The 12,123-nt window shown below is 40.7% G+C and overlaps 1 protein-coding gene across 1 annotated transcript; it reads right to left on the bottom strand.

Annotated features, from left to right (window-relative positions):
• Positions 1 to 1,559, bottom strand: LOC146634727 (ladderlectin-like). The gene is made up of 6 exons (XM_085343544.1): positions 1,484 to 1,559; positions 1,336 to 1,386; positions 993 to 1,102; positions 754 to 888; positions 363 to 474; positions 1 to 71 (listed from the first exon to the last, which is right to left on the bottom strand). Exons 1-6 carry the CDS (start codon positions 1,557 to 1,559, stop codon positions 1 to 3), a joined length of 555 nt encoding a protein of 184 aa, XP_085199670.1.
• Between the last annotated feature and the right edge of the window lie 10,564 nt (positions 1,560 to 12,123).

The following is a 12,123-nucleotide window of genomic DNA, read 5'->3' on the forward strand; positions in this document are numbered from 1 at the left end:
TCAGCAGATGGCCCTGACACAAATAAATGGGTATTGGCTGTCACATCTCCCATCATTCCAACACTTGCTTCCTGTAAGTACACAAAATCAGCATGAACTGAAATCACAATCACATGGAGAAATGATCACTGATCTAAATATGTTGTTCTGTATAACAACAGCACCTGACACATACATGTGTTTAGTATTGCATCAAAACACTATGTAAATAATTAATATGATGGAAAAATGTACTGCTGACATTTTTTCACTCATCACTGTTTGTCACATTAAATGCATAAAGATTATTTGAGGGATTCTGGGTATTGTTTCCTTTTTTCTTTAACATTTATAGTGCTCTTACATTGTACTTTTAGGTTTACCTGAAGAATTCACCATTAAGCAATGCTCGTTTCCCCCAACGTTGTTAGGTTCTCCGTGACACCACTGCGTAAATGTGAAATAGGTTCCATCAATCCAAAACCAGTAATTCTCCTAGAAAACAGAAAAACGTAGGCAAGAATATGTTCACAAATAAGCTACAGTTCCAAGTTCTAAATGTGCATGTAGATACAATAATATGAAGAAGGAATTTTAAAGTCTTGAATAATCAGATCCCATCTTAAAGACCTCCATATCTACTGCAGGTGGGAACTAATCCCTGAGCCTGGTTCTGCCTCAGGTTTCTTCCTGTTAAAAATTGTTTTTCTTCCCCACTGTCACCACGTGCTTGCTAATGGGGGAGGGTCCTCTGAATAATGATAAGTGATATACCTGTTGACCATCTGAGCCACCAACCCATGTTAGTCCACTTTCACGAGAGGCACTAGATATGACGGCTCGAATGAACTGGTACTCGTCGTTGCTGTTTACAGATGCCAGGTTTGCATTCAAGGACTGGCAGATTCGCTACAATGGAAATCAACAGACTGAGTTTATAGAAATGACAACGTAAACAGAAAGAGTTAAGATTGCACAAAGGATAAATGATAAATTCACATCACTGCTTTTACCTGCGCCTGAGCCCAAGTCATTTGACGGTTATCGTAGAGAAAGCATCGATTCCCATACTGAGTCCAGCCGCTTGGACAAGATGCTGCTCTCTTCTCAACATGATGTTCTCCTGAAGACAATCAAAGAATATTGAGCTACTTTACTGTGTCGGAAAAGTTTTTAAAATAAAAATTCATGAAAAATGTGTTTTTATCTGAGTGTTAAAGATGAACTTTTTTAAGCTATAAATGTACTTGTCCATCACACATGAAAACAAATTTATGAAAGCTGACGTAGGAAAGCTGATGTACTGATGATAAAAATGTGATTAGTTTTGGTTTCAAACCTGAAAAGTCCACTGACCTGCTGAAATTAATGCCTCTGTCCCATTACTGGCCACTTCATCTGGAAGTGCTAGACAACAGCAAATGTTGATTTTCATTATAATTTTCAGTTTAATATATTCATGCATAAGATGTATAGATGATGCTCAGTATACTGGAATACTCACCAGCAGCAGTGCCCAGAGCCACCATTGCACAGAGAAGTGTAGACACAGTCAGCAGCTTCATGGTGATGTTTAGCATCTCTGTACAAATCAGAAAATTCAAAGTAGGTCGTTTATGAAAGAAAAGATAGACAATAATCTGACACTTCCCAGCAAGCATTTGATATAATACCTTATCTTCCCTGTTATCAGTGTCAGCTTGTAACTTCAGCCTTCAAGTGTGCAGGTGCTGAACCGAACACCAGCACTTATATACTGTTTCTGTACCTTCACTCAAAACCAAGAACAAACAGACTAAAATACACTGTTATTTGTTTTAGCTCCATGCTTGCTGGCATTTCGCTTTATAACAATGGTTTTTACCTCCACCCAGATAAAATGTCACTGCTGTTTAATTTGTCATATTGACTGATGGTCAACACAGAGATACATAACCTCATCTTTGTGTCACACTGTTGTTTGCATGGTGAAGGTAGCTGTCTTTTACTCATCATTATCCACACTAGATGAAATAAAACATGCCAACAGTGTGTTCCTTTGTTCTTCCCAGTAATGACTGGGGACACCCCTGAAATTGGGGAGCAACCTGAACAGTGATTTGGTGAACAGCCAATTGGAAAATGAGACAGAAAAGGACAGTTTAGAATGACTTCCATGTAAAATAAAAGTCATTAGATGATCTATTAGTACACCAACTATATACATTTCAAGTGTGCAAAGAAAGAAAAGAAAAGGAAATAAAATGGTCTCTCAAACCTTTTTGTAGAAGAACACAAAACCCAAGTCCTAACTCAAGCATGGAGCTTTAACAGCAGCCCAGAGGACTCGGCTGAAAACTGCTTGGAAACCAAAAACCTCTGTGAAACGGCGACAGAAGCATCTTTGTGCGTCTGCGGTTCATTAAGTACCTCCAGATTATGGCAAATGTCATCTTGATGATTTTCAAACTCAATATTGCCAAATAAAAAACCAAAAGGATATGGTTCAGTTGGACAACACACACACTTTCAGATTACCAGTCAGTGACATGCAGTAAACGGTGTGGGCTACAGTGTTGAAGACACAGCCACTGTGCATGATGCAGGCACTCAGGTGAGCTATTAAAAATGTTAGCTTCTTATAGTTAGTAAAGCACAAGCTTTTGAAATAAGTGTTTCCTAGCTTTAGTGGTCTTTTGTGCTTCTGAGCCACGTGTTTTCATTTAGTAGTCTTAGGCTATGTTCACACTGCAGGCGAAAGCACATCAAATCCAACTTTTCTGACCCTCTGCGACCATCTATCCCATCATGGTGTGACGCAGTGAAGCTGTCACTAATGCACTAGTGCAGCCTGCCTCACTTTCCCTGTTGCAGTAATGTTGAACCCAGTCAGCGCACTTTGCTGAGCTGCACCTGTGCAGATGCAGCTGCAGCTGCAGTGTAATGATGCACTCAGGGAGAGACACTGACTGGCCCACACAGTTTATTAGCTCCATCCCTGCAGCAGCGCCCAGCTCGTCTACATGCGGCTCCAACCTTGTGTTTGCTCTCATTTATTTTTCTGGGTTTCTGGCAGCATGTTCATATTTCTAACTTGTGTAATTTTGACAGGATATATTTTTATGGAGAGCAAAATATTTAAAGTTTATTTTTTGAAGTTTATTTAATAATATTCCTGTCTTTTTTTAATTCATATATATGTTTAAAAACATTGTTTTAGTGTTCAATAAATGTTTATCTTGTGTGGCCCGCGACCTAAAGCGTGCCTTGACCTTTGGCCCCCTGTGCGATTGAGTTTGACACCCCTGACCCAGCACAACTGTTGGAACAATACAAGTAAGAATACAAGGCTTTAACTATGTCCTTATTGCAGCATTAATGAGCACAATAAAGCCAGCCTACTGATAAACATAAAGGCTGTTGAACAGGTGACTTGTTTTTTTGTGAGACATAGAAAAGTTCTGGCTTCAGCGAACATGATTCAGGGTGAAAGGAGAAGACGTGGGTCAGGCAGCCAGGAGGAGCGGTGTGCCCCAGAACCACACGAGGAACAGAAGAGTGGCTCGTGTTCTTGGGTAAGCCACCCCTGCTGATACACGTGTCCTTCAACATGCAAAGTGCTGCTCTTTGCTACATATAACAATTCTGGTGGGTTTGGTCCATTTCTTGGTCTTGGCTGCCCAGCTTGGCCTTACCTTGGCCTCAGAAACATTTCACGTCAGAGAGTACACGCCTGTCACATGTACGCCTTTTACTAACACTCAACAACAGCCTTCAGTAATTCTATATACCTGAAGCTCTCACATGTACACAAGGCTAGTAGGTCATCCTGAGTTCATCAATATATGTTCGTTTCATCTGTCTACAGTCTGTCTGTGTGTGTCTGTGTCTGTGGGAGGTTGTCTGTGTGTGTCTGTGCCTGTGGGAGGTTGTCTGTGTGTGTCTGTGCCTGTGGGAGGTTGTCTGTGTGTGTCTGTGGGAGGTTGTCTGTGTGTGTCTGTGGGAGGTTGTCTGTGTGTGTCTGTGGGAGGTTGTCTGTGTGTCGCACAGAGGCTGAAAGGACTTCATCCCAATAATGTGTTTGTTGACTGTTATTTCTAAAAGCTCTTTGTTTCTCTCACCTCATCCCCACCTGTGAAAAGATGACTGAATTTCCCAGAGTTCGTTCTGTTGGAGGTTTATTTCCTTCTGCTGCTGCTCAGAGATCATCAGAATCTATAAAGGCCTAAACTAACAAGCTTTTCCACTGGGACATTATTTTCAACAGACCTGAACAGAGTATAAGAGGACAAGAGAACATGAGTGTTTCTATTTACTTCTACAAATAGAAGTGAAGCTCACACTGCAAACAAAGTTGTATAGAAAGATTTTCCATGTGGAAAATTATTGCTATTATTGCCAAATAGCATCTCTTGTCTGGAGAACAGGACTCGCTGAAACATTATCCAGAGCTTTTGCTGACACGACATGTTCCAAGTCAGAGTCAGCTTTGTTGTCAGAAACCATGTGTGCAGATAATACACAGGAACTGGAAACTACAGCCTGAGTGTTGCACTAGAACAACGTAAAAACAACATGAAAGATAAAAAGACTCTGAGTTTGAACGTTTGAAAAGAAATGAACTGTGGACTCATTTTAATTGTGAGAGAGCATAGCAACCAAAGATTCTGAAAGAAACACACATTAGCAGGATTATGAATTGATTTACGTGCCATTGAGTCAAATAATAAACAGTCAATTATTCTGTCTCAACAGAATTTGGCTTTTCATGCTTTCCTCAGCTCCTCCCATCTCTATGTTCAGTCGTACTCACTGCCCATCATCCCAACTCCTGAGGGAAGAAACATAATCCTTGTAATTAGAAGGATGTGATCTCATAGTGTGGCTGTGGTTCAGAAGGGAGCACATCTATCAGTCTGCATGCCAAATATCCTCGGGCACGATGCTGACCCCAGGTTGTTCTCCACAGCCCACTGCAGTGTGAGTGTGGGATAGAAAGCACTTAAAGCTTAAGAGATAAGATAGAACTTTATTAATCCCTCAGGTGGTTCCTCTGGGAAATTCAGTTTCCAAAAAAGCACAGCACCGACAGAAGTTACAGAGTTACAGAATATTATATATATATATATAATACACACACACACACACACACATATATATAAATACAGAGACAATATAAATAAAATATACGAAGGGGATAAATAGAATAAATAGGAATAAAAATAAAAATACAAGTGAATTGCACATTTCGAGTATTGAGGTCTATTGCACCGTTGACTATTAGGAAAAGTATTACACAGTGAGGTGAAGAGGCACTACAGCTTAGTTGTTCCCTCCTTTGTCCTCCTGTTTCCCCTCCCTCTCCCCTCCAGAGAGGAGTTAAACAGTCTGATGGCGTGTGGGACAAAGGAGTTTTTAAGTCTGTTAGTTCTTGTCTTGGGGAGAAGCAACCTGTCACTGAACAGACTCTTCTGGTTGTTTATGGCCGTGTGCAGAGGATGCCCAGCATTGTTCATAATGTCCATCAGTTTCTTTAATGTCCTTTTCTCTGCCACTGTCACCAGAGTGTCCAGCTTCATGCCGACCACAGAGCTAGCCTTCCTGATCAGTTTCTCCAGCCTGGATGAGTCCTTCTTTGCTGTGTTGCTCCCCCAGCACACCACAGCATAGAAAAGTACTCCAGCAACCACCGACTGGTAAAACATCCTCAGGAGCTTGTGCCATTAATGAGGCGTGTTGTATAAAGTGGTGTGAGTGCTCAGGCAGAGTATAAACAAGCCGAGTAAGAAATACTCCACAAAATGACTACTACATAATTCATTCTAAAGTTCAGAAGCTATATCTGAATTCTGCACTTATATTCTAATCTCTCTGCCTTATTTAAACATCCGCGTTTTCAAAAATCTGTGATAACCTCAATTGTTTTAATAATACATGTCGATTAGCTCTCCATTGTGTAGCCCCTTAAAATACAGCTTATTTCAAACCGTCAATCCTTCCTCTTGGATGCAGGATTATATTCTGTAGGAAAGCTGAACAGATGTGGAAAAAGACCTTATTAACCTTGTTCAACTGACTAAACGCTGCAAGAACATCTTACTTTACTGGCTTGATTAGCAATGATAAGCACTATACGCACATCTCTGACTGCTTTGTCAAGGAGGGAGTGACAAAGCCGTCCTTCGGTGTAACCCGACCTCAGAAAAGAATCTCCACAGATATTTGCGTGCTCATACTCAAGCTTGATATATTACTCACTGTCTCGTGAAGGTCTGATGATCAGTGTGTCAACGTTATAAAATTCTCTCCCAAGTTGTGCATTAAGGTGAGCCTGACTCTGTCTGGCTGGTACTCCTCAGATAATATCTGATGTTTAGATCATTTATGATGTTTGTGCTTAAATGGTTTTATTTCATATAAAAACCTACAGTTACAAGCAAAATAGAGTAGAAAGCATTCTGTTAGTTCAGGCTTATTAAAAGCAGAAGAAAATCCAAATCTCTGGTGTAATGCACACACTGCTTCAGTCCTTAAGCTGCAGAACAAAGGAGAGAATAAAAATGCAGACAAGCAGCGTCTGAGCCGATCACGTTCATCTGTAGTTCAGACATGTGGATTACAAACTGAGTTACAGGTGAACTGTTAGCTTGTTTCAGTGCTGGGATGATCACAGATTATGATAACGACAGATGGAGATTAGCATCATTCATATGAGAACAGGATCCAGATTTTCTCGCACACAGACAGTGAGAGCGACGGTGATCATGACAATCAAAACAAAAGTAGTTGATCAAAGACACGAAGAGAAGAAGAGCTTCATCTCTGCTGTCACTTCCTCACACACAGCAATGACTTCTGAACATTGATTTATGTGTCATTAGAAGTGACCGAGATGCAGGAGTTAAACACAACTACAGCACAGAATGATTCTTTTCAATTTTTAATTCGGTTTTATCGCCACTTCACATAATAATACATGATTTACTCTGTGTGCTGGGATATGAGAATGTTTTCAAAGCCACCGTATCAGTTAAAGAACCACCTCTGCATCTGCTACCAACTCCTATTGAACAAACACAGCTCAATGTCATCACATTAACTAACAGCTGAGTGCTCTGCTGTGTGACTGAAACGTCTTGTTTTATTTCCAGTCTTCATTTCTGTTGCTTTATCCCACAAGTAGTCAGTAGGTATGCAGATTTTATTCCTCAGACTAACTGTGACAGTTCAGTGTAAACTGTTCTTTCAACATCAGGTTTAAACTTCAAAGAGAGACCATCATGTGTTGGAAATTTGGAAATTGAGTGTTGTGCAGTGAATTGTGCCTACAGTTTTGCAAAGTGTGTGTTACAAAATTGCAAACTGAGTGCAAAGCAGTTTTTGTGCTTTTAGTTTTGCAAACTCAGTGAGTGGTTTTGCTATAAGTCTGAATAGTTTTAGAAATTGTGCTGCAGGAATCACAGTTAGGGTTTAAGCATTCAGAAAAAACTGTAAAAGAGGAGATTCAGATTAGAGATCTCTGCTGCCACCTTCTGATGAAGACGCTTTGTTCTCCAAACAGAAGTAAAGCTGTGGCTGTGACTCAGTTCTTCCAGGTGATAAAGTATTTTTCATTTCTGTAGTTGGTACGTCGATATACTGAAGTAAATATTAATAATTCATTTTGGGGTTGTGTCATATTTATTATCTGGGAATCTGCTACATTAAACATGGCCAAATATTCAAAGTGTGTGTGTGTGTGTGTGTGTGTGTGTGTGTGTGTGTGTGTGTGTGTGTGTGTGTGTGTGTGTGTGTGTGTGTGTGTTTGAAATACAGCTCTGACTAGAGGAGTGGAAGTGCAACCCACCCACCAAATTCAACACTGTGGACCTCCAGCCATCCTTTTAAAGCTCTTGTCCACTCCTTTCTCATTCAGTGTGACTGCTTTTGCGAGGCTGGTCTTAAAGGGTCTCTTGTGTCTGAGGAGAGGATGGTTACTTCCCAAACATTAATGCAACAACAGCACTGCACTTGAGTTTTTTCTGGCTGGATCAGAAGATTTGGATTTGCTCACTTTGCCTTCATGTGAGCAAAGCTCCGTTAAATCTATTCTGAAGTTAGTCTCGTGATTTTTAAACATGGACTCATCAGGATTTGTTCAGTGCTGTAAGTGTGTCAGTCTGGTATTTGAATAGTTTTTGTGTGTCCTGTTGTTTGAATACTTATTTCAAAATCTGATATGGTCCAGAGCCTGCTGAGGTGATGTTCACTGTGAGAGGATGTGGAAGCGTTCTTAGTGGGAAAAGCACAACCAGAGGTGCTGAAGCTCTTCAGATCAAACTGACATTATTATTTCATCATGACTGGCTCCAGCTGAATTGCTGTTGGCTGTTCTTTGTCAGTCTGCGACTGACCTTTGACAACGTTTCTGTATTTTTCAAATGTAGAATTGAGCGTCTGTGGAGGGAGGTTTGGACAGGTGTGACACATTTACTATGATGTACTCACAGCTTGGAGGAAGATGGATTTCTCATCATCTCAGATACTCTTCATCTCTTCTGTGCCCAGCACTCCTTCCTCCCAAGTCTCAAGGTCGATTTCTTCTCTGTTGTCTGTCATGATACCCACCCAGGTGTTCTGGAGTCTCCACTGAAGGATGAAGATGTCGAATCTCAATGCCTTGACATTGATCCCCTTGTGCCTTCATCTAGTTTTAGAAGAGACATTTCCTGGACCGCACTCTCACATGCTCTGTACCTACATCACCATCTCTGAGAGTCGCAGCTTGGCCCGTCACAGGGTGAAGTTATAAGAACGTCTTATTTTACCAAGTCCTCTCTCAGGTTCCTAAATCATTGATGGCATTGAGATAGTTTTTACAATAATCTCTTCTTCTGTAATATAAGAACCTCTCCTGCTTTTAATGGTACTTTTCATTACTTCCTGGTGCATTCTCGTCCCAAACAGATGCTGACGAGCTGACACAGTCACATGGAAGAGGGAGAGAAATCTGACAAAACTAATGATTTCAGTGAACCTCATGTCTAACAATGACAGATGTATAAAATAAATAAAGATGAAAGTAACACGTCCTCTTTAGTTTTCTGTGTTACTAATACTCCACTGATCAGATGTCTGAAGCTTCTCTGGCAGGACAGGAGTGAGGCCTGGTCCTGTGAGCCGCTGTGAGGATGTACTCGGGGAAAGGTCACCGGCCTCAGGCTCTTCACCTTTTTAAAGACAAAGCAGTCATTTAGATAGAAGATTGGACAGTGTTTACCTGCACAAAGAGAAATTAAATTAAATGTAATTACTGACCAACACTCACAGTGTTTTCTACAGCTGTGGCCAAACATTTAGAGAACAACAAGTGTTGCTCTTCACACACTTTTAGATCTTTTTGTCAGATGTTTTCTGAAGGATAGAAACTTCTATGTTTCTACAGCATGTGATTGATTATATTTGCTCAGCTCTGAGTTCTAATTGTAGCTGATGTGAAATGACTGAACCATCCTAGTGACAGCTCTGGATCTTAGACTGTAGGATCCACAGGAAGTTTCTAAAGATGATGACCCCGAGCGTGTTTCTGCTGTGCTGATGGATCTCCACGGAGCGTCCTGACTCTGTGTCACATGTTAGCTTCATGTGGGTCAAAGGTCAAAGCTGCTGACTGTCAGGAAGCTTCAGAGAAGATCAGACAAAAACGAAACAGAGCTGAAGATGAAGCAGATCTACATGTGACTGTTGATGGTTTCAGATGTGGATCTCTGTGCTGTCCACACACAGATGCACGCTAATAAATACAAATAGAACAAGATAAGATACAAATACTATGAATAAATGAGTGGAGACTAAATGTAAGTGTGAGGTAGATGTATGTGCAAAGGAGCTGTGAGCTTGATATGAAAGATGACCTGATGTGCAAACATTACTGTTAAAACAGGTCAGCTGTCCAAGAGTCTGACAGCAGTGGGAAGAAGGAGTTGTTGAGTCTGGATGTTCTGGATTTTGAATGGATGTTTTGGATTTTGGGGTTCAAAATGTTGAAAATGGGGAACAAAACAAGAAAAAAAAGAAAAAAAGAGAGGAGTGTAGAAATGTGTGTAACAGTTGTTTCCGACTAGAGGGTGAGGGTGGTACTGCAGGCCACCAGCATTGTCTCACTTTCTGGATTTTAAGAAAGGGGCGTTCAGAACCAGAGAGGGGAGATGTGTTGTTTTAAGCAGTGAGAACAATGATCAAAATGTCTCAGTGTGTCACTTGCAGGTGAAGAGCAGACCTGGATCAATTTTCCACGTGCAGCAGACGGAAGAAAATTATAGGTTAACACCATTATAGGTTAACATCATTAGAAACACTCAAGCCAAGTTTTGGCTGAATTGTTTTACAGCTTAACTTCCATGTGTTTGTCACCCTGAGAACACAAGCTCCAAGAATCTCTCCCTGAAGACAAGAAATGCAGTTCCAGAACAACGAGATGGATCTCAAGAGCTCACAGCAGCATCCTGAGTAGTGAAGAAAAGGTCCAGCAGCAGAGCTGCAGTCGAGTCCTGTTTGTCTCTAAAAGAAGATTCACTGGAGTCCATCAGGTTCCTCTCAGCAACAGTGGTGAGTGCAGCTGATCACACTTCCTGCTTCTACACAAATCTTCACTCTGTTCACTTCATCAGGACTCATCACAGTCACACTGGATCCATAGAAATCTGCTCATGTAACCACAGATCCACTGTAGGAGCATCGAGCTGCTGCTTCAGTCTCACTGTGGCTCTGCTCAGGACTGTGGACTCAGGCTGTGCTCTGGACTTCAGACTGACTCCACACTTCCTGGTTATTCATCACTTCCTGTTCCTCTTAGATTGATTCTGGATCTGATTGGTCATAAGGATTACAGACGTGAAAACACCGATTTATTCTTTATTGATATAAAGCCTTTGATACTGTAAACCAGCAGATTTTGGTCAGTACTTCAAAAAGTCATTCACACATTTTACAAAGATTATCTGACTTAGTGTATCCTGTAAGAGTCACAGATGATCCTCAATCATTCAGAAAACAGTCGATGCTGCACTTTATAACTTTGTGTGGAAACATGAATCTCATTATTTAGACAGATGTGTTTGAATCATCCTGATAATCAGGCTTTAAACATGTCAGAGTTCCACACATCAGCTGTGATATTCAAGCTGACCTGGATCAAACATGTCATCAGACACAAACATAGATGATGCTGTTTAATCCCAAAGCTTATTTAAACAAACTGGAGGACAGAATTCCTCCTTAAATGGGATTTTGATCAAATCCACTGATCTCGTTTTCACACACAGGCTTTATCATGGTGGCTTCTTCTCTACTAACATCAATCTTTGATTTGGACAAACAAATATGTGAAACACAAAAATAAATCAATGTTTTCTGAGGATCCAGAATAACATGAATGATGTATCCCAGCGAGTGACTGGAAAAGTTCATCTTCTTCCACATCCTGAGTTTGTGAGGATGTTCCAGTATCTGTGAGAGAAAACAGGACAGTTTTTACTGACGCACAAATGGACCAAATATACAGACACCTCTGAATAAACATGTTCTCATCAATGCCATTAAAATACTGGATCAACAGTTAATAACACATTTCTGAGGTTTGTGATTCATCGTCCTCCTCACTGTCAGCTCTACTGGAACAGTCACTGTTTAATATTAATGGCTCGTTGATCTGGACGTACAATAAGAAGTATTCAGTCACCAACAAGGTCGAAGTTTACTTCACAGTGATTGATGGAAAATATCCAACAAACTGATTTATTCAAGTATACAAATGATCTGGATGAATCTTGGACCTTCTGTAAAACAGAGAAACAATTTCACATCTTTGTAACGACTGTATTTATCTTCATCCCCAAACGTTGATCCTGTCCATCTGGACGCTGCACTGTACAGCAGACACTACGATGTTAGGTTTGTGTTTGGATGAACCAGTTTGTGTCTGAGTGTGTTGCTGGGTCTCCACCAGTTACTCTGAGAACTGAAGAAGCTTCTCTGATGAAACGTCTTCAAGAAACTCAAAGAAGTCCAGACGCTTTTCTCTCCAAGCTCCTCAGACTACTGACGCTTGTTTCTCTCTTTGTAAAATGAAATTTAAAGTGAATTTTGAATCAAATGTTTCTCTTCTTTCTCCCTCAGAGTGCAGAC

Source organism: Diplotaxodon limnothrissa, linkage group LG3 (assembly GCF_057381915.1).
Source record: "Diplotaxodon limnothrissa isolate DT_005_m linkage group LG3, D_limnothrissa_male_GT1.1, whole genome shotgun sequence".
NCBI lineage: Eukaryota > Metazoa > Chordata > Actinopteri > Cichliformes > Cichlidae > Diplotaxodon > Diplotaxodon limnothrissa.